The sequence below is a fragment of the Ambystoma mexicanum genome, chromosome 11 (genome assembly GCF_040938575.1).
Source record: "Ambystoma mexicanum isolate Mex_15411 chromosome 11, UKY_AmexF1_1, whole genome shotgun sequence".
NCBI classification, from domain to species: Eukaryota; Metazoa; Chordata; class Amphibia; order Caudata; family Ambystomatidae; genus Ambystoma; species Ambystoma mexicanum.
Window position 1 is genome coordinate 1,366,750,054 of NC_090934.1, and position 20,637 is coordinate 1,366,770,690.

Genomic DNA, 20,637 nt, shown 5'->3' on the forward strand with positions numbered 1-20,637 from the left:
TATTGTTTATATTCCCTACTGGGTTTTGTCTCGCCATGGGCTGTAGTGCGTTTTGCTGTTGTGGCTGCTGCTGCTGTGGTGGGGCTGGCTGTCTCTGTTGCATTTGGGGGTCATAGCAATATTGATCCGGTTGTCCCCCTATCCCCATTGGAGCTCCACAAGGGCTAGCTGGGTGTGGGCAGCCCCACCCCAGTTCATTGTTCATGGGCTGTTGTTACTGCTGTTGAAAATACCCTGATGGTCGCATTCTACAATCTCGTGAATAATGTCCCCATCTTCCATAATTCCAACACGACCCCTGTTGTCCTCCCCTTGGTACTTGCCCACCATACCCTCTGTTTCCCATTCCTCCGTATCCTCTGCTTTGCCCGCGGTACCCACCTCTTCCTTGGGCCGGCCTGTTCTGCCACTGCGATCCTTGGCATGGTTGTTCCTCTCCGTTCCACTGTCCTTGGTCCTCTCCAACCCACTGTGCTGCTATACCGACGGGCCTTCCTCCCGCGTTTTCTTCCCCTTTGTTTCCTCTGTCTGCTGTTGCACTGGCAGTAATGGCGGCGACCTTCACTAATTTCGTCTTTACTAATTTCGCTTCAGCAGCCAGCCTCTTTTGCGTGACCTCCTTTTCCTTCTCTTTGATCCTCCTCCAGTGGTGTACAATTATGCTCTGAATTTCAGGCCACCCTTTGGCTTCGATCCCAGCTATTTTGTCCAAGGCCTTCTGCACCTCTTTCAGCAACCCCTTTTTAATGATAAAATAGAATAAAGCTGTTGATTGATTCCATGCCGTACCAGTTTTGCTTCTCCATAAATCTTGCACTCGCAAAATGAATTGCGCAGGATCCTCGTTCTCCTCCATTGTACACTGCATGTAAATCTGGAACGTCTGGAAATGCACGCCGCAATGCATCCCACACTTGTGCTCGAACATTGTTAAATGGTGATCCATCTTGTCGGTCACAGCTCATTGTTACTCCCGGGAACCCTGCCCTTTCCCAGATTGTGTCTGCTTGGTCCCCGATTGCTGAAACTAATAGACTTTTTACATCACCTATAGCTAACGGCACTCCTGCCGTGTTTTTCTCAAATACATGTATCCACTTACCTGCCCCTCCCGTCAGCGGGGGGAGGAGTTTTAATAGGTTGGTTTTGTCCATTTGGGCCCACGGAATGTAATTTGGCCTACCTGCTCCTTTATGTATCAGTGGCATTTGTAGGTTTTGTTTCTTTCCTGTTCTGCTTGTCTTCCCTTTTTTCGCTTTACTTACCAATATGTTTCCTATCCTCCCTGTTCGTTGTCTTAATCTACCTTGCGATAATGGTGGCGATAGTGTGTCTGGGTAATGGTGGTTTGGCAGCGGGGATACTTCCGCGGCAGCTGCCTCTTCGTATTCATCTAAATCGTCCCATATTTCTTCTATTTCTGACTCTAACTCGTTATTATCCTCCCAGTTTTCCTTGGGTTCACTTTCTGGTCTCCACTTTGTTGACTCTCTGGTGTATCTGGGCATATAATCCTCACTGGCTTGTTATTCAATTGGAGCAGGAACTGTCCCAACTGCCACTCGTGTTCTTGCCTCTGCTGCGATGACGTCCCTTGCGATACTATGGACTGTGTTGATACCGAGGCTGCTGGGGTTGCATTGCTTGCTGCCCCTATTGGGGGTGTGAGATCTGCCAGTGACAGCGGGGGCACCTCCCCTCCCCCTGGTAGCATTTGCCATTTGTCACATAAAGCTCTTAACCGTGTTATTTCCATTTGTGCTTGTGCTAGCTGACGGTCCAAATCACCTGTTAAATGTGCTATATCCACAGGAGGCGCACTCGTGGGGCCATACAGCCCTTCTTTGTCATATGGTGGCGGTTCGGGGGCTGTTGCCCCACTCTGGGCAGTGGCGTTGGGTGGTATATACAGGGGTTCACTAAACCCTACCGCTGGCCTAGTCATTAAGGGATAGATTTTTGTTACTTCGTTTTCAGTTGTAGTTGTTGAGCATTCCCCTTTTGATGTCCCACCCACTTCTTCTGGGTTTTTCTGCTTTTCTGTCATTCGGTTTGTACCTACCTCTGCCGTGGGGGAAACTTCCTCAAACATTCGCCATAAATCTAACACTTCTCTCCGGTTCTGTAACTGTTTCCCTTTGTATCGCGCTAGCAAATGTGTTGATACTAAGTCCAACACTCTTTTGTCAAATGATCCTCCTTCTGGCCAAATTGGTGTAATCCCGTCTCCCTTTATCTCAGTGATCCACTGATAGTGATACTTCTGTATCCTGTCGCTATGAAGTGGAAGGTGCTGGCAAATATGTGCCAGTGGTGTTACTCCCCCCCCCCCCCCCATGGCAATGTTTCTTTTCCTTTCTTGTGTATTCTAGTACCTTTTGAATCTCTTCCCACCTCTTACTTGGTATATCAATTACAATATGTAGAAATAATACGTTCTTTGTCAATGCTCACAATTACTATATGTCACATTAGCTTTCTGAGAGGTGTTACCTGATCACCACAGTTTATTTCTTCTGCTTTGCCTTGTATCGATCACAAATTACTTGTGTTAAAATACTTTAGCGTGTCCAACAAAACCTATACATAAAAGCAGACCAACAAACATATAATCATGCAACATACACATGCACTGCCTGCGCGTGTTTGTTCTTTCCCTATTCCCGTTACTGACCCTGTTTTCTCTTCTCCCCTATACTACATATTATTATTTCGCATTCACTCCCCACCTCTTTCACCTTTATGTCTCAAGATTTCTTACTTCCATGGAAAAAGAATATTCTAAAAACTACTCCGAGCCTACACGAGACCCCTACTATTTTTCTCTTTATCTCTATTCTGCACTTGGTCGGGACAAATGCTACGCGGCATCGCCTTCTACCCCCTACGGGCTAGGATACCACTTCTCTTCTTCTTCTCACTTCTTACAACACCTAATGGCCATATAAAGGATAGATCAGAAAAGCCTCACCCTCACTCACGCAGACCCTATTCTTGGCTACCTTCCCTTTGTTACTAATTCCCTTCTTCCCGTATTTCCCGCTTACCTTCCTTTGGGGTCTTTGCAACCGGGACTCCACGTGTTCAGTCAGGTACTCCGAGGGTCGCCGCTCGCGGCCGGACCTCGCTCAGGTCCGTCCCCCAACCAAGCCGTGGCCTGCCTTGGCGAGCAGCTTTCGATTGGGTATTCGTCAACCGGGAACCCTTGACCCTTTCTTCTTGGTGTGCACAGTCTGGTCAACCGCGGAGGCGATGGTTCTGCTGGGGGGCGCCCTGGATCTCGCTGCCGGGCGGCGCAGGCCTCAAGGCACCTCTCTAAATTACATCGCGGGGGCCACCAAAAATGTAGGTGCCTTTCCCCGTCTTACTACGTGTGAGAGAAAAAGTAATAAAATAACAGGTAAAACCCCTTGTCGGGGAAAGAGGCACTGAGACCCGGCTGCAAGAGTTCAAAGGATGGTTCATTTCTCCAGCTAGGAAATAACCCAAAAAACTCTCCCACACATTACATCAGTGCCAACATTTATATTAGTTAAAGTAAGTCTAAAAAGAAATTACTAAATGGACCCGATTGGCTAGACGGTGTGGTGCTGTAGGTGTGGGTAGCATCTCTTCCTCCTGGTTGGCTGAGTAGCTGACGGACGTCAAACATCTTGTACTCCATGCAGGTCAGAGTCCGGTCACTGTGGTCACTACCTAAGCTAGTATTGTTTCATACTAAATGACAAATTATTTAAAACATTTTATGCTACTTGTCACATTTCTACATGAGTTATACATGAGTTACACACAATGATTTTTGTCAGTACAATTGGGTCATTCGTGGCTTTAATTGAAGGCCTTGACCTTTATTGTGAATGTAAAAGAATCAGGCTATGTTCGCATCTCTTTCTAGGTTTCAAATTCATTAGTGCAAGTAAAAGCATATATAATAATAAAAATGCTTAAGGTTAGTAGTGGGTGTGTTGGGTGGGTTTCGCAAGCACAGGCGAGGGTCTGGCACTTGAAAGAAATACCTTACAGGGGGGTGCAGGGTCAGGATGACAAATTGTTTTAATGGGGGTGGGTGACTTGCACGTTTATGAGAACGAATCGAGCAGAAAGTGCTTAGCTCATCTTGGTTCACATGCCGGTTTTCAGGCAAACGGTGATCTCGGAGGAAGAAAACTGTAGAATATTGATTGTTGCAACTTTCTCCCGCCTCAGCGTGAGAATGGAAGCACAGAGCTTTTCCTTCGCAGGGGGAGTGCAAGGGTGGGGGCCAGCCAGCTGCCTGCGCGCCTTGTGTGTGTCTCTGTCCTTGGCTGCTGCGGTGGAAAGGGGAGCTGAGCATTGCTGTACTATCGCAGTGAGGCCTGTTTACCCAAGATGGAGTCGAAAGGGGGCACAAAAAATGGATGCCCCGTGTCCTGCTCAGTAGTCCCATCTATGCAGCAGTCAACCGTGGTTAACTTTACATAAGGGCAAGGGGCAATACCACTACCGGAGGCACGCGGTCCAAGCCTTGTACTGAGGAGCGTACGACGCGAGGGGGCCTGAGGACCCCTCGCTCCCATACAAATTCAACACAGTAGTGTAAAGGTTCAAACTTTTAAGGTATTGAAAGTATGAGTTGGAACCAGGGTTGGATTCCCTTCTCCTGGATCAATGCAGGAATACCATTGAAAAGGTTCTGATTTAACAAAGTTCTGTTCAGTTCAACACAAAATATCTTTTAATTCAAATGCGACCTTCAGCTTGGTAGTGTAAATGTCTCTTTCATAAACACTTGTTCCACAAATCAAAGCAATTCGTATCTTTCCCAATGTCCTTCTTGATAAGGCAAATGTCTCTCTCTCTCTCTCTCAAAACACAAGTTCATAAATCAAGGCAATTGTTTTTCATAGGATACAAAGCAATTATCAGCATATCACATTTCCTCTTCAAATTGAATACTTTTGTGAGAATACCACAGCAACTACTTCTGGTAATGCCACACTTCTTGCCTCAATCATACCACTTCAAAACATCTTCTTTCCTGGTCCACTCGCCTAACTCCTGGTTTACTTGCCTGCCAGGATGTAAAACTCCTACAACTACAATTGTGCTTAGAGGCAATAATTGTTCCAAGATTCTCCACACCAGTATCCTAGTTCAGGAGATGGAACAATGGCTGTCACTTATCATAGTCCCTTGACTCTTGGCAATGTGGGGTACAGCCCCCCCCAGTTGGTGCCCCATGTTAGGGGAGTTTCGTCCCTGCCGCCTCTGGCTGTTGGCAATGTGGGTTACAGGTTTCCCCCAGTTGATGTCCAATAAAAGAGGAATTGTACATCTCTTGTCTTTGTTACTCCTTTATAACCTTTTGGCTGTTTGCAATGCGGGTTGCAGGATTCCTCCAATTGGTGTCCCATATAAGGGGAGTTGCGCCCTTGCCACCTTTGTATTATTCCTTTGCAGCCTTTTGGATGCTGGCAATGTGCGTTACAGGTTTCCCACAATTGGTGTCCTATATAAGGGGAATTGCGCCGTTGCTGCCTTCCTTCGTACTGTTATTTGTTCAGTATTCAAAATTATTAGTTTCTGTTAAACGTCCTTTTCAGGGCGCGCTCGGGGTCACCTTTAGTGTCAGGCACACTCACTGGTCTTCTCTGTCCTCTTGCTGATGCTGCGGTGGACCTTCTGTCTTCTGTTCATTCCGTTGCCAGCTCCTGAGTATCTTCAGCGTTCTGTAAGGCTGCTTCCCGAAGCTCTGACAGCTCTGTTGATCCACCACCCCTGCCTGCACACCGAAACACCACACATTGGGTTGGGAGCACGTCTCCCTCTCAACAAGGTTTCTCTTCTCGACACCGATTCCTGCTTACTCTGCAACGTCAAAGGCCTGCTTCTGCGGCGGACCGAGCACTCTGGTCTGCCTCTGCTTCAGCTACTCATTCAGAATTTTTCTTCAGCTGCAACTCATTCTTGAGTTTGTGTCCCGCTCAGGTCTATAACCTCTAGACCACTCTTTCTGGTCAATGGCATTATTGATCCTTACTAACTCTGAGCCCCTCTTCCTCGTCCCAGTACCACAGGCATTATGGACCCTGAAGTCCATAGTTTGGGGTGTTGATATTTAAATAGTTTTAATTGCTTTGTGAATTGAGAGTTGTTAGAATTAGGAGATGTTGTGTAAAGGGTTTGTGAGGACTTCTACCTAAGGCAGAATTATGACAATTAAAGGATGTCTTATTTAACTCCGAAGGTACAAACCTTATTTTGTTTAGATAATTTTTCATAACATGTTCTTTTGGTAGTTATGTGCAAAAGACTTGTACGCTGACAGCATGCCATTAGGTATTTGGGAATTATGGGGCTCTCATCCTCCGAAGATAAATACTGCATCTCTCCCAGAGGAGTTACCCCTTCCCCCCTGACAGCTGTCACCTGCCATGTGATCCCCCCTCCTGTTACCACCCACAGGATTTGGATCTTGTAGCGGCTGCCTGGGCTTGGCCACATGGGAGGAGACTTTAGGCTTGGTTTCAGTGAGGACTCCGCAGGATTCATCACAGTGCCCTGAGAGATGTGAGTTTGAAGTAGAAAGGCATAATCATATTTGTTAAACCTAGAAGGAAAATCATGCAAAATGAAGATAGATGGTGGAATCTGTATTTGTAGAGTGTCTTGCATGTACCCCATATTGGAGGGGGATCACTACGTTTGTTGGCCTCAGGGTAGTAAGTGGTGTGATTGAAGACTACACTGAGCTGTTGTATTCATCATTGGGTTTCTTTAAAAGTGGCACAATGGTGGCAATTCTTAAACACAATAGTTGGAAACCAGAGAAAATGTAATAGTTTAAATGAAAGAGATCTAGGAGCAGTTTAGGAGTGTCATCTTTTTAACTGCGGTGCAAATGGATCAGCACGAGCACAGACTGGGTTGACTGACCCCGGAGTATAAGTATCCACTCAGCCGGGGTAGTGTAAAAGAAATCTGATATGGTGATGGTAGTTTGAGATAGCATAGCACACAATGTTAGCCAGTTAGTAAGAAGTTTTCCAATCTTTGGTGTTTCTCAACTGGTGGTTTTCCATTTACTGGTGTATCTCAATTTGGGCTTTTCTTTCCCACTGCTGTATCTCAAATGTAGGCATTTTTTCCCACTAGCCAAGTATCTTAAATCTAATTGTTTTGTAACTACTGCTCTATTTCAAATGATCTTGTAATCAACCAGGTATGCAATGTGCTCTCTGATCACAGATTTCCTGAACTCCTTTACCTGGGACCCAGTATCACCTATGTTATGAAGCTTTGATGGGGCTTGCTCTTTGTCTCTTGCAGATATGCACTACGCTCGCCTATCAGATGACCTCTCTAGCACACACTGCTCTCACAAGGGGCAATGCTGCAGTGTAATTTCACAATTCAAACCATAATCTAGGACAGGAATACCCAACCACTCGCTGTAACCAAATACCCGGGACCCTCAAATACACTCCACACTAGACCGAGAATGTCTCTTGGAGAACTAAAGCTCCAAACCTCTAAAATAGGGAGATACAGTCACCTCGGCAGGCACTGAAAGGTAATCGGGAACAGGGGACTCCCTCCAATCCACACAGATACTTGCACATACAAATATGCTAATTCTCTCCTCTGCACCAACAAACAATAGAATGCAGCTATACCCCTCAATTAATTTTGGCCTAGCTGCACACAAGGTCCACCACTGCCAGAATGCAGCTATCTCAAGTCAAATCAGCCTACTGCACACATTCTACTGATCTCACACAACCACCGGACCACGCCTAGCATTAGACGGCAGCTACACACCACGTACACTGCCCTGGCTGCACACATGCAGAGTGCACCCAAGTACTTTTTACTATCCTACTTTCTCCACTGACCTGGACTATGGTCCCTGAGGGCATTCATCCCACAGGGCTTTCAGATCATACCAAAGGTAAAACAGCACTATGCAAATGCCCAATAACATATCAAAAAAGGAGGGGGGGGTAAATGGAGGAGTGCAGATAGGGTGCCCTGTATTCTGGAGATTTTGGAGTAAAAGTGCCTGGGTAATTCATCAGCTGAGAGTGAGGAGGAGAAAGATTCAGAAGAAGGCAATTGGATGGCTTGTGCGAATGAGGATAGAGGCGATGAGGTAAGTGTATGAGGCCGCATCAAGAGGCAATGACAGTCAATGGTTCTATTTTCACTTTCAAAGCACAAAACTCAAAAAGCATCAACATACTTGCAGCAGGAACAAAGTGCTACTTTTCCTGAAATGCACAAAGTCGGTAGTTGCCTGCCTCCTTTCTGGGCCATTGAGTCCCTCCAATATCTGTTAGTAATGAATCATGGGACATGGAGGGGTAGCAGGTAGCGGAAGCACAGGTGCCAGAAGGAGGTGTGGAAGTTGCCCAATAAACAGGAACTTGAAGATAAGCAAGGTAAGTACTTCTTCTTTAACAAGGGTGTAGAAGAGTTGTGATAGCTGGAAAAACATACACCTGCAGAAAATGCAGCAAGTGTGTGGCAAACCAGCAGAAGGACTCTGACTACTATGGGCCATGTTGAGGGTTTATTATTTAAAATTAAAATAAAATGCAAACCTAACCCTACCGCAAAGGGATGTTCCCTGCCTAATGAAATTAAAACCAATGGTGCTAGTCAAAGTCTGAAATGAAACAGTCCCGAGTCCAAATCCTCAATGCTAACTGGCCCTCCCACTTAGACAAATTAACAAAAAAATTAAGCCGGAGCAAAAGTCTCCCGTCTACGGCTTAGACCTCACCCAATCACCTAGTTCTTTTAACAGCAGGTTAAAAAAATTCACAAATGTCTCAAAACACCGTGATCTCCTTTCCATAGGTTTGCAAAGTTTGTCAATTTCTCAAAACACAGTACAGTAGGATTTCCTTTCCATAGGTTTACAAAGTTTATCAATGTTTCAAAATGCAGTTTTCTGCAGGTTCTGTTGGTCAAATGTTACTATCTTCCATAGGGTTTCCTCTTCCTCAGGAAAAAGGTGTTTTTTTCATACAATTTCTCCAAATTCGACTAGACGCTTGAAACCCTCCAGTTTCTCTTTCTTTACAGTTCTCTTGATTTTTTTGTTTTTCGGACTCGCCAAAGTCCCCTGGCCCATTGACAGGCTACTTTCTCTTGGTGGGGCCTCAGCCCGTTCCGGTTTTCTTGGTTCCAGCAACCATGTTGCGAGCCCAGTCCCTCTTTCTCCAAAATCTTCTGGGCATCTTCCCGCTTCGTTTTATCAGGCTCCCGTAACTTCACCGACTTTCCCAACCTTGAAAGTCTGTGTCTAAGGGCTCTACAAAGTGCAATGGCCCTTTGGTAGGCTTAATTTCTCTCTGCTCAAATGTATGAAGCTCCGGTGACCTTGGTGTCTTTTCTTGCCTTGAATGTCTCTGTTCGCCTCTTCCCCCAGCGCTACCTTTCCGGGACTGTTAGCTTCCGTTCCGCTGCTTGACTCAGCGACTATTACACTTCTTGTTCAGAGCTCAGGCTGCCAGGCTCTCTGCTGCACTCTGGTCTCAGGCCCGGTTGCCAGGCCACAGGCACACCGCGACTTCCTTGTGTTTGCGCCTCCAGGTGAGACTGTTGCTTTCCCATCTCCATCTCTACCTCAACCTTAGCTTCGTAGCAGTCAGGCTTCAACCTTCTGGTGTCCTACGAGCGCTTTGTTCACTTTCGATGCTATCGCTGGATCGCCGGTTTAGTGTGGCTCCGCCCCTCCAAGATGGCTCTTCCTCAGAGGCTCCACTTTGCATAGGAGTCTTACTCCTCCCTGTGTATGAGTTTCTCCCCCATTCAAAGTTGCTCTTGGTCTTAGTACATCATCAAAAATAAAAGGGGTGTGTTGCTGTTCTTTGATTGTGGACTTCAGGCTAGAACCAGCATTACCTGGAGGCAAAGAAAAGTATGAAATATCACTGTTTGGTGGAGTCATAACAGAGGTAGCAGTCTTTCCAATTCCCATGTAGGCAGACCACACATTCCGGACTGAATGGGAGTCCTTGTCCCGGAGAGGGATTTCACTCCCAGTGAGGTCCCATTTGCCCAGAACCGTAATGAGGGTCTTGTTGAGCAGGCTCAGCTCCCTAGCCTCAAAGGGGGTGGCTCCCCCTGGGCAGAAGGGATGAATACCCTGGTCACATAACCGTCCCGTTTAAAGAGAGGCTCTGCTCCCCCTTGATTGGAAAGCAGGACGCAGCTCAAAAAGTCCACATTGTCTTGTTCTTTCTCTTTTCAATGGTTTTACAGAGAGGTCCCCTTATTTTGCTCTTTGTGGGTCGCTGTTTTCCCAGGTCCAGACAGATGGTTCTCTATCTGGAACTTTATTGCATACCAATAGGTAATTGGTCTTGACTTCTCTCTGGGCAATCTGGGACAACCACTGATTGTATGGTGGGATGCTAGTACCTTGAATTAATTGGGCCGGTAGCCTAGGAATTATGACCGCTTTTATGTACACCTCTTCCCCCAAAATGCTCACAGTATTTTAATGCGTAAATGTGTTTTGGAATGTCCATGGATGCATTGGACAGGGGCTCTTTTTAACTCTCTCCCTCCCAAAGGTATTATGCTCCTGTGTATGTCATGTAATTTTCTCCAACCATCTAGCTGAGCCTAAACATTCTGTTGTTGGAAAGTGGGTGGGACCCTATAGATGGTTAGGTTTCCCACGTACAGACAGCTATGTTTGCCCTTTCCTCGTGTGCCATGTTAAGGGTTTTTTATTTAAAAGTAAAAGAAAACGCCCATCTAGCCCTACTGCTATGAGGGACGTTCCTTGCCTAATTAAACTAAAACTAAGGGTGCTCATCAAAGTCCAAAATTAAATAGTCCTGAGTCCAAATCCTGGGAGCTTGGCACTACAACTTAGAAAAATTAACAAAAAGGAGGAGGCCTGAGCAATAGCCACTGTCTTCGGCTTCTGTTTGGCCCAATCACTTGGTTGTTTTTCCAGCAGGTTTACAACATTCGTCAATGCCTCAAAACACAGTTCACAGGGATCTCTTTTCCATAGGTTTACAAAGTTTGTCAATGTCTCAAAAGTCAGTTTGCAACTTACCTGAAGGTTCTGTTGGCCAAGTGTTAATATCTTCCGTACGATTTCCTCTTCCTCAGGGAAACAGGGAAAAATGTTTTTTTTTTCATACAATTCTCCAAATTTGAGTAGATGCTTGAAACCCTCCAGTTTGTCTTTACCTACAGTTCTCTTTATTAACCTTCGTGGTTCTCTGATTCACCAAAGTCCTCTGGCCCTCTGACAGGCTTACTTTCTCTCGGTTTTGTTGGGGCTTCAGCTGCTTTCTCGGTTCCTGCAACACTGGTGGGTATTACAGCCTCAAATGCTAACGTGTCTGTTTCTCAGGGTTCTCTGAAACCTTCTGGCCTACTAATAACCTTGTTGTACCTTGATTTAAATAGGGCATCAGCCTGCCCAGGTTTATCAGACTCCGGGAACCATGTTGACTTTCCCAGCATTAAAAGCTTCTTTGTCTCAACACTAAAGTCCAATGACCCATTGGTAGGCTTGCTTTCTCTCTGCTCAGGTTTATCAGGCTCCCGTAACCTTGGTGGCTTTTCCAGCATTGAATGTGTCTCATCTCCACTCCCTACAGCGTTACCTTTCTGGGAACATTTGCTTCCTTTCTGCTGCTTCTCTTGTCAGTTACTCTCCTTATTTTAAGGAACTCAGACTTCTGGGCTCGCCGCTGCACTCTGATCTTGGTGTCAGTTACCGGGCCCCAGGTCCACCACGGTTTCCTTGTGGTCGTGCCACCAGGCGAGATGGTTTTGTTTGCCGTCTCTGTCTCTCCCACGACCTAGGCTTCTCGGTCCGTCAGGGCGCCAGCCTTCTGGCGTCATATTAGTGATTTGTTTTCTCTCCACGCTACTGCTGGCTCTGCGGTCTGGCATGGCTTGGCCCCTCCAAGACTGCTTGCTGTCAGTCTTCCTCCTCACTGAGTAGGAGTTTCTCCCTGATTCAGAGTTCCTCTTAGTCTTATGTATGTCATCACAAATAAGGGGTGCATTGCTGTTCTTTGACTGTGGAGCTCAGGCGAGATCCAACATTACCTGGAGGCAAAGAAAAGTAAAAATTGTCACTGTTTGATGGAGTCCTAATGGAATTAAGAACAGTCTTTCCAATTCCCATGTGGGCAGACAATGTATTCCGTACTCTGAGTTCCCTATCGGAATGGGAGTCCTTGTACCCGAGAGGAGAGTCACTCCCAGTGAGGTCCCACTTGCTCAGACTTCTAGGGAGGGTCTTGCTTAGTGGACTTACCGACTTAGCCTCAAAGGGGGTGGCTTCCCCCTGGGTAAAAGAGACGAATAACCCGGATTCGTCACACATGCCAGTACAAGACTAGAAGAAGTTGAATGATAAAATATTTGCGACTGAAGGAGAATCCCCAACAGGTTGGGACAAGGGTTGGCTTTGAACGGTTAAGGAAGTGATTGGAGTGGATTTTGAATAGGTTCGACCATCATTCAGTGTGTAAGCAGAAAAGCTAGTCATTTTTGCAAAAAACTGCCTGCACCTCGATCATCGTATAATTCATGGTTTCATAATGGAGCATTTTGGGAAGCAATGTTCTAAATGTCTGTAGTTTGTACATTAGATTTGTTTGTAACCAGATGTTACAATTTCAAAGAAACACATCATTTGAAGTATTGTTTTCTAGCTCGAACCTTTGGTGGTAGCATTGCAGGTAAGTAAAAAAAAAAGACTGCCGGGGTGGCCCCCGCAACACCCTGCTCACTATGCTGTGTGGTAGCAGCCCCCTTTTTTTTATTTTTTTCCTTTTTTTTTTTCCCTTCCTTTCATGTGTGTGCTGCGGGGTTGTCCCCTGCAACACCCCTCTCGCTATACTTTACAGTATAGTGTGCAGGGATTGCGGGGGAAACCCCTGCCGCCCCGTTGTATGTAAGTGTGTTCGCATGAGAAAGGTGCAAACTTTTGGTAGTTTGCACGTTTCTCATGCAAACTTTCCGGCCGCAGCAAAATCAGCCGCCGTCGGATCACTTGGAACCCCATTAACTATGCTGGCTAGTTCTGATGGTAGTTGTAGTCCGTGACATCTAGAGTGCCAACAGTTGCTGACTCCTACCCTAGTGAGTTGAAAGGATTGTTTTTAGGTATTGTTTAACACAATACATGTTTAAAATGTCCCTTTATGAAACTTAATGAATTCTCCCTCTCTTATAGGCGTTTGTTTTGTCACTCTTTGGAATGGCTCTGAAGTTGCTCCCTCTGGATCCAAAAGACCATGGAACGCAAAGATGCAGAATTGGCCCAGGCTCATTTGCTTCCTTGAAAGCCAAGATCGGTGCTCCATTGCGGATTACTTTAAATGGCTTTGGAGACTGCTTGTGTACTGCCTGGCCTCGGAAGGATCTGTGCGATGGCTTCATACAGCTGGATTTCAAATGCACAACCATTGGCCTAAATGGATTAGAATTGGAAAAAAAAAACCTTCACACAACGCGACTAAGTGTTGTTGGATGTAGCAAATTAAGACGAATCACTGTAAAAGTAGTTCTCAAAAATCAGGAATCGAAGCAAGGCATTCCCAAATGTGTGTTGGAAGAGACATTAAAGAACTTGTTAAAAAATGTTTACATTTGTGCTAACCATGTGATTTCAGTCAAATCCGCCGGCACTCCTGCTTTGTATATTGAAATACTTGATACGGATCCCTTCACAAACGATTCTGGAATTGTAACTACAAAAACAATCATATGTATCAGGGAAATGGTAACTTTGGAACGATATGAACATTTGTCAGTAAAGAATTCTTTGAAAATGTCAATTGCAGGAATGGACGATATATGCAACTCATTAAAAGAACTCCTCACTCTCCCTTTATGTTATCCTAAAACGTTGACAAAACTGAGCCTTTCTTGTCCAAGAGGAATTTTGTTAGTTGGCCCCCCTGGAGTGGGGAAAACTCTGCTGGTCAAAGTGGTTGCAAGAGACGTGAGTGCTTTCTTGATTAGTATCAGCGGTCCAGCAATACATGGTGCGCGGCCAGGAGAAAGTGAGGAGAATTTGCGCCGTGTTTTCGAACATGCAAAGCAGTCATCTTCTGGAGGCCCGACTCTTCTGTTTATTGATGAAATCGATTCATTGTGCCCCAAACGTGGAAGCTCAAACAATGCTACTGAAAATAGAGTTGTTGCACAGCTCCTGACCCTGATGGATGGTATAGAAACTGCAGCGGAGATGGTAATTGTGGGTGCAACAAATCGACCTGATGCGCTCGATCCAGCCTTGAGGAGACCAGGTAGATTTGACCGAGAGGTAATCATAGCCTATACGAAGTAATAGAATGCAATGTATTGATGTTCATGTGCATGAAGTTAAAGTGGAACTATTCCAAACATTATTGAAGAATGGTTGTCCAGTACCGGTTTGCAGCTCAAACCACTAGTGAGTTTGTAAAAAAAAATTTAAAAAAGTATTAATGTGGGTGATCATCATCCTTTATTTATTGCACATTTGTTAAGTTGCCAGAGCCTATCCAATAACACACAGTTTTTGCTGATCTCGTGAAATGGAAAGGATCCCCGAGGGAATTAGACTAGGAAAAGGCCAGCGATGCTAGGATGGACAACTCAAAGGGGGTAACTTCAGTATTTGATGCATTTCAAGCACAGGCTGATATCAATCGTCCAGTTTTGGAATTTGAGTTGGAGATGGCACTGGAGTTGAGAGATAAGCCATTGAGTTTGATGCAATTTGTGTGTCACCTGCTTATGTTAAAAAGTGGTAGCAATGGGAAGAGAGAAAAGGGGCCTGCAGGCCTTCGTGACTTTGCCAGAAATGAGGAGATACGTGTCGGAGCGTCACCACCAAAGTCTAAACCTGATTAAGGCAAGATAGGATGATTAACTGTATCAAAACCTGCTGACAAATCAACTAGGATCAGGGTGGAAGAGGAATTGTTATCCATAGCATGCAGGGGTGCATCCTCATGCATAAAGGTGCAGATCCTGTGCATTCGGAATGTCGCAATCATGCATGATCACTGTAAAGGTGGTTGTTAGATTATGTGCAATCAGTCAGATGATGGGTTGCTCCTTTTTCTAAAATCTTGCGCTGAAGGGTGTGTTGCAGTCGGGTGGCAGTTCAGCTGGTTACTGGGACATCATTGGCTTTTTGGAAGAGGGTTGAAATGCGAGGATCCTTGAGTTGGGAAGTTAACACACCCGAGGAAGGGTAACTGTTAACCTAATTGGTTAATTCCTTTGCTAGAGCAGACATATTTTCTTTAATGGTTTTGACAGGGCAAACATTGATCTGAAGGGGCTTTCATTTCTTTTGTCACGGGCAGTTGCTCTGGTTATGCCTGTGATCGTTTGTTGGATGCCTTTTAATTTATTCACCAAAGAAGACTGCCGGGCGGTGAGCAAGAACCTGAGATGGGGTTGATGGAGGATGAACATTAGTGTGTAGATCTGAGGTTATTATTTGTCCTGAACAGCTCAGCGGCAAGGTTGTTGGCCTGGGAAATACGGTCGGGATGAAAGTTCCTTTACTTGTCGATGATCCCTGCATGGTAATCCCCTCATGGGCTTTTCCTCCCTTGCATGTTATCACACCAAACACATCTGTTTGGGTCCTCACGTCTATCTGGTTCTTTGTTGGGGAAAGTGTACCAGTGATATGTGATTGGTGCCATGGTAGTATAGGCTTGAGCGCATCTTTGACATTGTATTTTTCAACTTTAAACAAGGGTTACAGGGCCCCTGTGATATCTGGTGGTTTTGAAAATGATAGTCAACAGATTTGTCTTTTTTTTAATGGATTTCCGTCAGCCGCTCAGGACTCTTCTCAGGTCCCAGGTAGAGATGTGAAATGGGTGGTTTGCATCGCAGAAGGGTCACAGCCACAGGAGAAGTCTGCAGCGCCCTGCATGCCCCTGGCTCCACTCACCTCCCAAGTGCTTTCATTGAGCACTGTCCGTTGGTGCCACATCCCATACATCTTCAGCAATCGCTTTGGCTCTCTCTATATGGAGATAAAGGGCCACTTAGAAGCAAACAATTTTGGTGTCACAAAATCACCTCTTGTGGCCAGAACTAATGGTGACTATATAGGGCATCTGTTAGCCAAGCTATATAATCCCAATACATGGCACTTTAGTGCTGCATATGAGCCAACAAAAGGGATCTAACAAGCCTCCTATGGGACAAAGGTAATAGTGCCACTAAAGTGCCCCCTGTTCCAAAAGTAACGGAGGAGCTAAACAAAGGGCTAAAGCGCCACATATAAGCCAAAACCAAGAAGCCTAAGAATATTTCTGCCTCTACATTGCCATCTTGCCTTAGCAAACTACACCAATTCTCTTGCCTCTTAGGTGATGCTATAGCACCAATTATAAGGCAAAACTAAAAAGGGGATACAAAGCTTGTTCTGTGGGTAGCTCTTGCGGCTATAAATTATTTCTTGTTGACATTTTCTCATAGTAGTCATTGGTTTATGTTTTGGGAACGGTATGATGCAAGGTGGACTGATTTTGTTTCTTCCAACAACTGGGCATTTAGAGCAATTATCACCTAATATTGTCTTTTCAGCTTACATCCTTTCTTCTTAAAGTGCAGTGGCACAGTTGCAGTAATAATACACATCTCTAATCTAAATCGAATGCCTAAAAAGCCTCCTACATTCTGGAAATTCAGACCTTAATTCTTAAGCAAATCTTCATGGTATTTAAAAATCTGATTTTTACAAAACCACATTTGTTTATATTTTTTGCTACATTTCACAGCACTGTCAACAACTGGTGTTGCTATTATGAAATGTAATCATACACAAATGATCAAGCTCAGAAATAAAGATTCAATTGGCACTGATATGATTCAAATATGCGACCCTCATGCGGGTTTTGTCATTGAGTTTTTAAAGCTTTCTGCTGCTATGGCCATTTGTTGACATGTTTGTGCTACAAGAAGGTAAACCCTATTTAATGTGGCAAAAACATGAACCATGTAAATGCAGGGCAATAATCTGTGCTTCTAAAGAAAGCCAAGCTCGATTTTAATCCCAGCATACACAAAATAGGGTGTGTGCACAGTGACTAATGCCCAGCCCTCAAGTCCCATTTAGATAGATGCAGATGCTGTTTTTTTAGACTCCATAACTTTTTTTTCTCATCAATCCCCTCCTCTAAGTAAGTGTGTAAAATGGATCCCTTTCATGACCCACATCGGGCCTGCGTCAGCATCGTTTAAGGCACCAATTTGCAGACGATGAACTGGACATATTTGGCGTTTAGATTACATTATCGTTTTACTGGTGTGGGGGTACCATCTGGAATTGAACATGTGATATACTCCCCTAACATACTGCTGAATTATAATATTGAGTAGGTACTGCAAACTGCCATTTTTAAACAACTGTTTCTTGCCTGTGCAAGGTGAGACTTTAGGCTTTACTGCGCATGTCCTTACGATGAAGGCTCTTCATCTAGTGTGCAGTTATGCTTGCCTTCACATCTCTCGCTTCTGACCGGTTTCCCTTCTGGCATAGGTTAGCGTGTCCTAGGTTCCCACTTTCTTAGGAAAAGCAGCTTTAGCAGACAGAAGTCATACTAGAAGTGTGCAAGCCTGCCTCAAACCATGTGTAAACCTTTGAAGAGTATAGCCGGCTCCACTAAATGTATCACTGTCTGCTGTTCTTCCTGATAACACCATTTTAAATGTAAAAACGGAGCTGGGATCAAAGACTTGTGTAGCAGGGCTTTTGTCCCTGCTTATAACATTGTTTCAGTATGATTCCTTGCCATGGCGCTTGGAGGGAGGGGGGGTTTTCACGTGCGTGGAAGTATCGTACCGTCGTTGGTTTGTTTTGTCCTGTTGCAAAGCTTTTTACTAATACATTTTTCACTAATCCACCGTAATAGTCAGTGAACATTTTTCCCCAATAAGTTTGGTGCTTGTGGCATCAGATTCCTGCTCCCCTGCGGTCAAGTCCAAGTGTTGCCGGGTGCACCTCCCAGTGATCCCTGTGGGCCCAGTAGAGACTATTTTGTCAGAGGAGGAAACTGGCTGGAGTGCCAGGAGTTTCGGGGAAAGTGGACAGATCCGATGCAGAAGAGCCGACTGAAAATCGTGTGTTGGTGAACACAGATATTTGCATCAGTGTATTGTCATGTCTTGTGTAGTATTGTTTGAAACTGGTAGGGTTAAATGTTTGTCTATTATTAAAGACATCTGTAAATCTGTTGTGATAATACAAGGATACAGGAGCGAAAGCACGCTGCCTACAGAGCTGTTTATCTGTGTAAGAAAAAGTTAAAGCGGTTGGCCACTGCGGTTTAAAATAAAAAGTAAAAGCAGCGCATCCATGCTCCCTAATGAGGTGAGAGAACATGAGATTGCTGCGCCGGTCAGAGTCGTGTAGTAGGGATCAGGGACTAGGATGGATGTGTTCTGTGTAAGTGTGAAGAAAATATTTTGGATCTTAATCTCTCAACCCGTACCTTAACACTTGAAACCCTAAATGTGCAACTCGGTTGCGATTTCACACGCTCCTCTATCCTAGTACGGGATCTGGAATACACTTTGTTACAATCTATTATGTGTCTTGTTTTTGACTCTTACCGACCCAAGTCTCGGAAACAAGCAAAAATACCGCTCTGCATTGTGGGTAGTATAACGGGGGGGATATAGACTGTGAACCAGCAGTCCTCTAAATCTGACAAACATCTGCAGGTATCACTGAAATGTCTGTACTGGGGGAGGAACGGCAGCCAGGTAGGGATACCTGAGCCTCCGGATAGATGTGGCAGAACGGTCCGCTATCAGCCGTACCAACACTGCCAGCCATGGGATATGATAGCGTCCCATGGCAGACGAAGTTGGGAACAGACCTGGATGTGTAATAATTTATGCCATGTCTTATTCCTGTGAGAATGAGTTCAGGTCAGTCTAGACAGTGCCCTTTCATCCTAAACTAAGTCCAACACACTACTTACTACTTGCCCAAACATGTAATCATTTCTGCCTCCTCACCACACTTAGAACTAGGACATTTTTAAATGTTGCACCTAACCATCAAGCCGCTAGCCCAGACTCTACCTATCGTCAGCCACCACAATAAACTCTATGGTTGGCCTGTTCACCCCTGAAGTACAAGCTCAGATTTCCAAATTATTTATTTTTGCCTTCCTCACCCACGTTTGAATGGTTCCAAAATTTGACAGCCAATACCAGTATTGGTGCATTCCCGCTCAGATAGCTCCATGAAGGACGCGATACTTTATTTATGCTGCTTGCCCTCTGGAGCGCTACTGATTTGTTTAATATTGTTCAGAGATTGGCAAAGATATGAGAAGATCCTGTTAAGTTCCAAGGGGAGCTTCAGGTTATAATAGGCTTTTGTCACCCTACACGTGTTGACTTAAATCACTTGCAAGCAGTACTGCCCTCTGATGCATTTACCCTGCTGAAAGTCCACGCCAACTGGCCACCTGAAGAACCTGCTACTGCCAGGTACCTGAAAACCTTTACTGATCGTTTAGTACCAAACTATCACTGAAACTTGCCCTAAAAAGACTGAGTGCTCTAAAATTAATGCATACAAGCAAGCCACAGGTGAATATCCTGTGGTATATCTCAAACGCTTGAAGCAGTGTTTTGAGCAATATTCTGGGATTGTTTATGTAGCCATTATAGTGGCTCAGTTTGTTATGGGATTGCAACCCAAGGTATCAGAGGGAATTAAGGCAGTGCTAATAGGATGGGCAGTAAAGGGTTTTTATTATCTGCACAACACTTCCTTGGTAAGGTCGAAAGACCGAAAGAAATTACTGAAGCGAAACCTACGGCATTGCAGATACATAGTTTACAACCTTGCCAGGGAAAGGGAGGGTTCTGCCCCACCCCAGGAGGGCAAGGACAGGGAAGAGGAAGAGGAGCACCCCAATCAAATGAACCGGGGAAAACTATTGAGACGTATTACAAGAACACGTAAAGTGATCAGTGCAATTACAGCAGAATTTGGACACTGGAGAGTCATGAGTCCACACTGGCCTCAGTATGTCGGTCGAGACAGTCAGGCAAAGGCACCAAGCAAAATAACGAGGTCCCAGCCTCTACCACCACCACTTCAGACTGATGATAAGGATTGCCAAGGAGTCTCTGAACTTGTTGCACCACTTCTACAGATTGATCCTACCACTCTGTATGTTGATTGTGTTATTGCTGGTCAAAAAATGTCAGGTTTGGTTGGCACTATAGCATCATGCACCACGCTAAAAGCTTCTGAGTTTTCACAAACGATGCATTCTGATTAAATTGTTAATGCTGTTGGTATAGGAGTTACGCCAATACCTCATCCTGTGTCTACCCCGCTTATGGTCATAATAGGTCCAATTTCTGACCAACATGCATCCTTGCTGAGTCTCTGTTCTCCTGTGAATTCGTTTGGGTTACATTCATTGTGTATGCTAAAGTTGCTCTACTTACTGTTCCCCTGATGGTGTATACCTTGACGTTCCTGCTCACATAGAGCTCATAACGTGCTGGCACTATTACAGGAAATTACCCATTCAAACCCTGAAGACTGGCCAACACTCCCTGCTCGCAGCAGAAACTGTTGGACCGAGTCCCAGTCAAATAATGGTCGACCCA

At 45.1% G+C, this 20,637-nt stretch overlaps 1 protein-coding gene across 4 annotated transcripts in view; it reads left to right on the top strand.

Moving 5' to 3' along the window:
* AFG2B (AFG2 AAA ATPase homolog B) overlaps positions 1 to 20,637 on the top strand; it is a 275,189-nt gene that overhangs the window by 85,288 nt on the left and 169,264 nt on the right. For all 4 annotated transcript variants that reach the window (XM_069624940.1, XM_069624941.1, XM_069624938.1 and 1 more), the window contains exon 2: positions 13,208 to 14,302. In XM_069624940.1, the coding sequence (XP_069481041.1) occupies positions 13,232 to 14,302 (1,071 nt within the window). In that variant the 5' untranslated portion in view covers positions 13,208 to 13,231. The remainder of the gene's footprint in view (positions 1 to 13,207; positions 14,303 to 20,637) is intronic.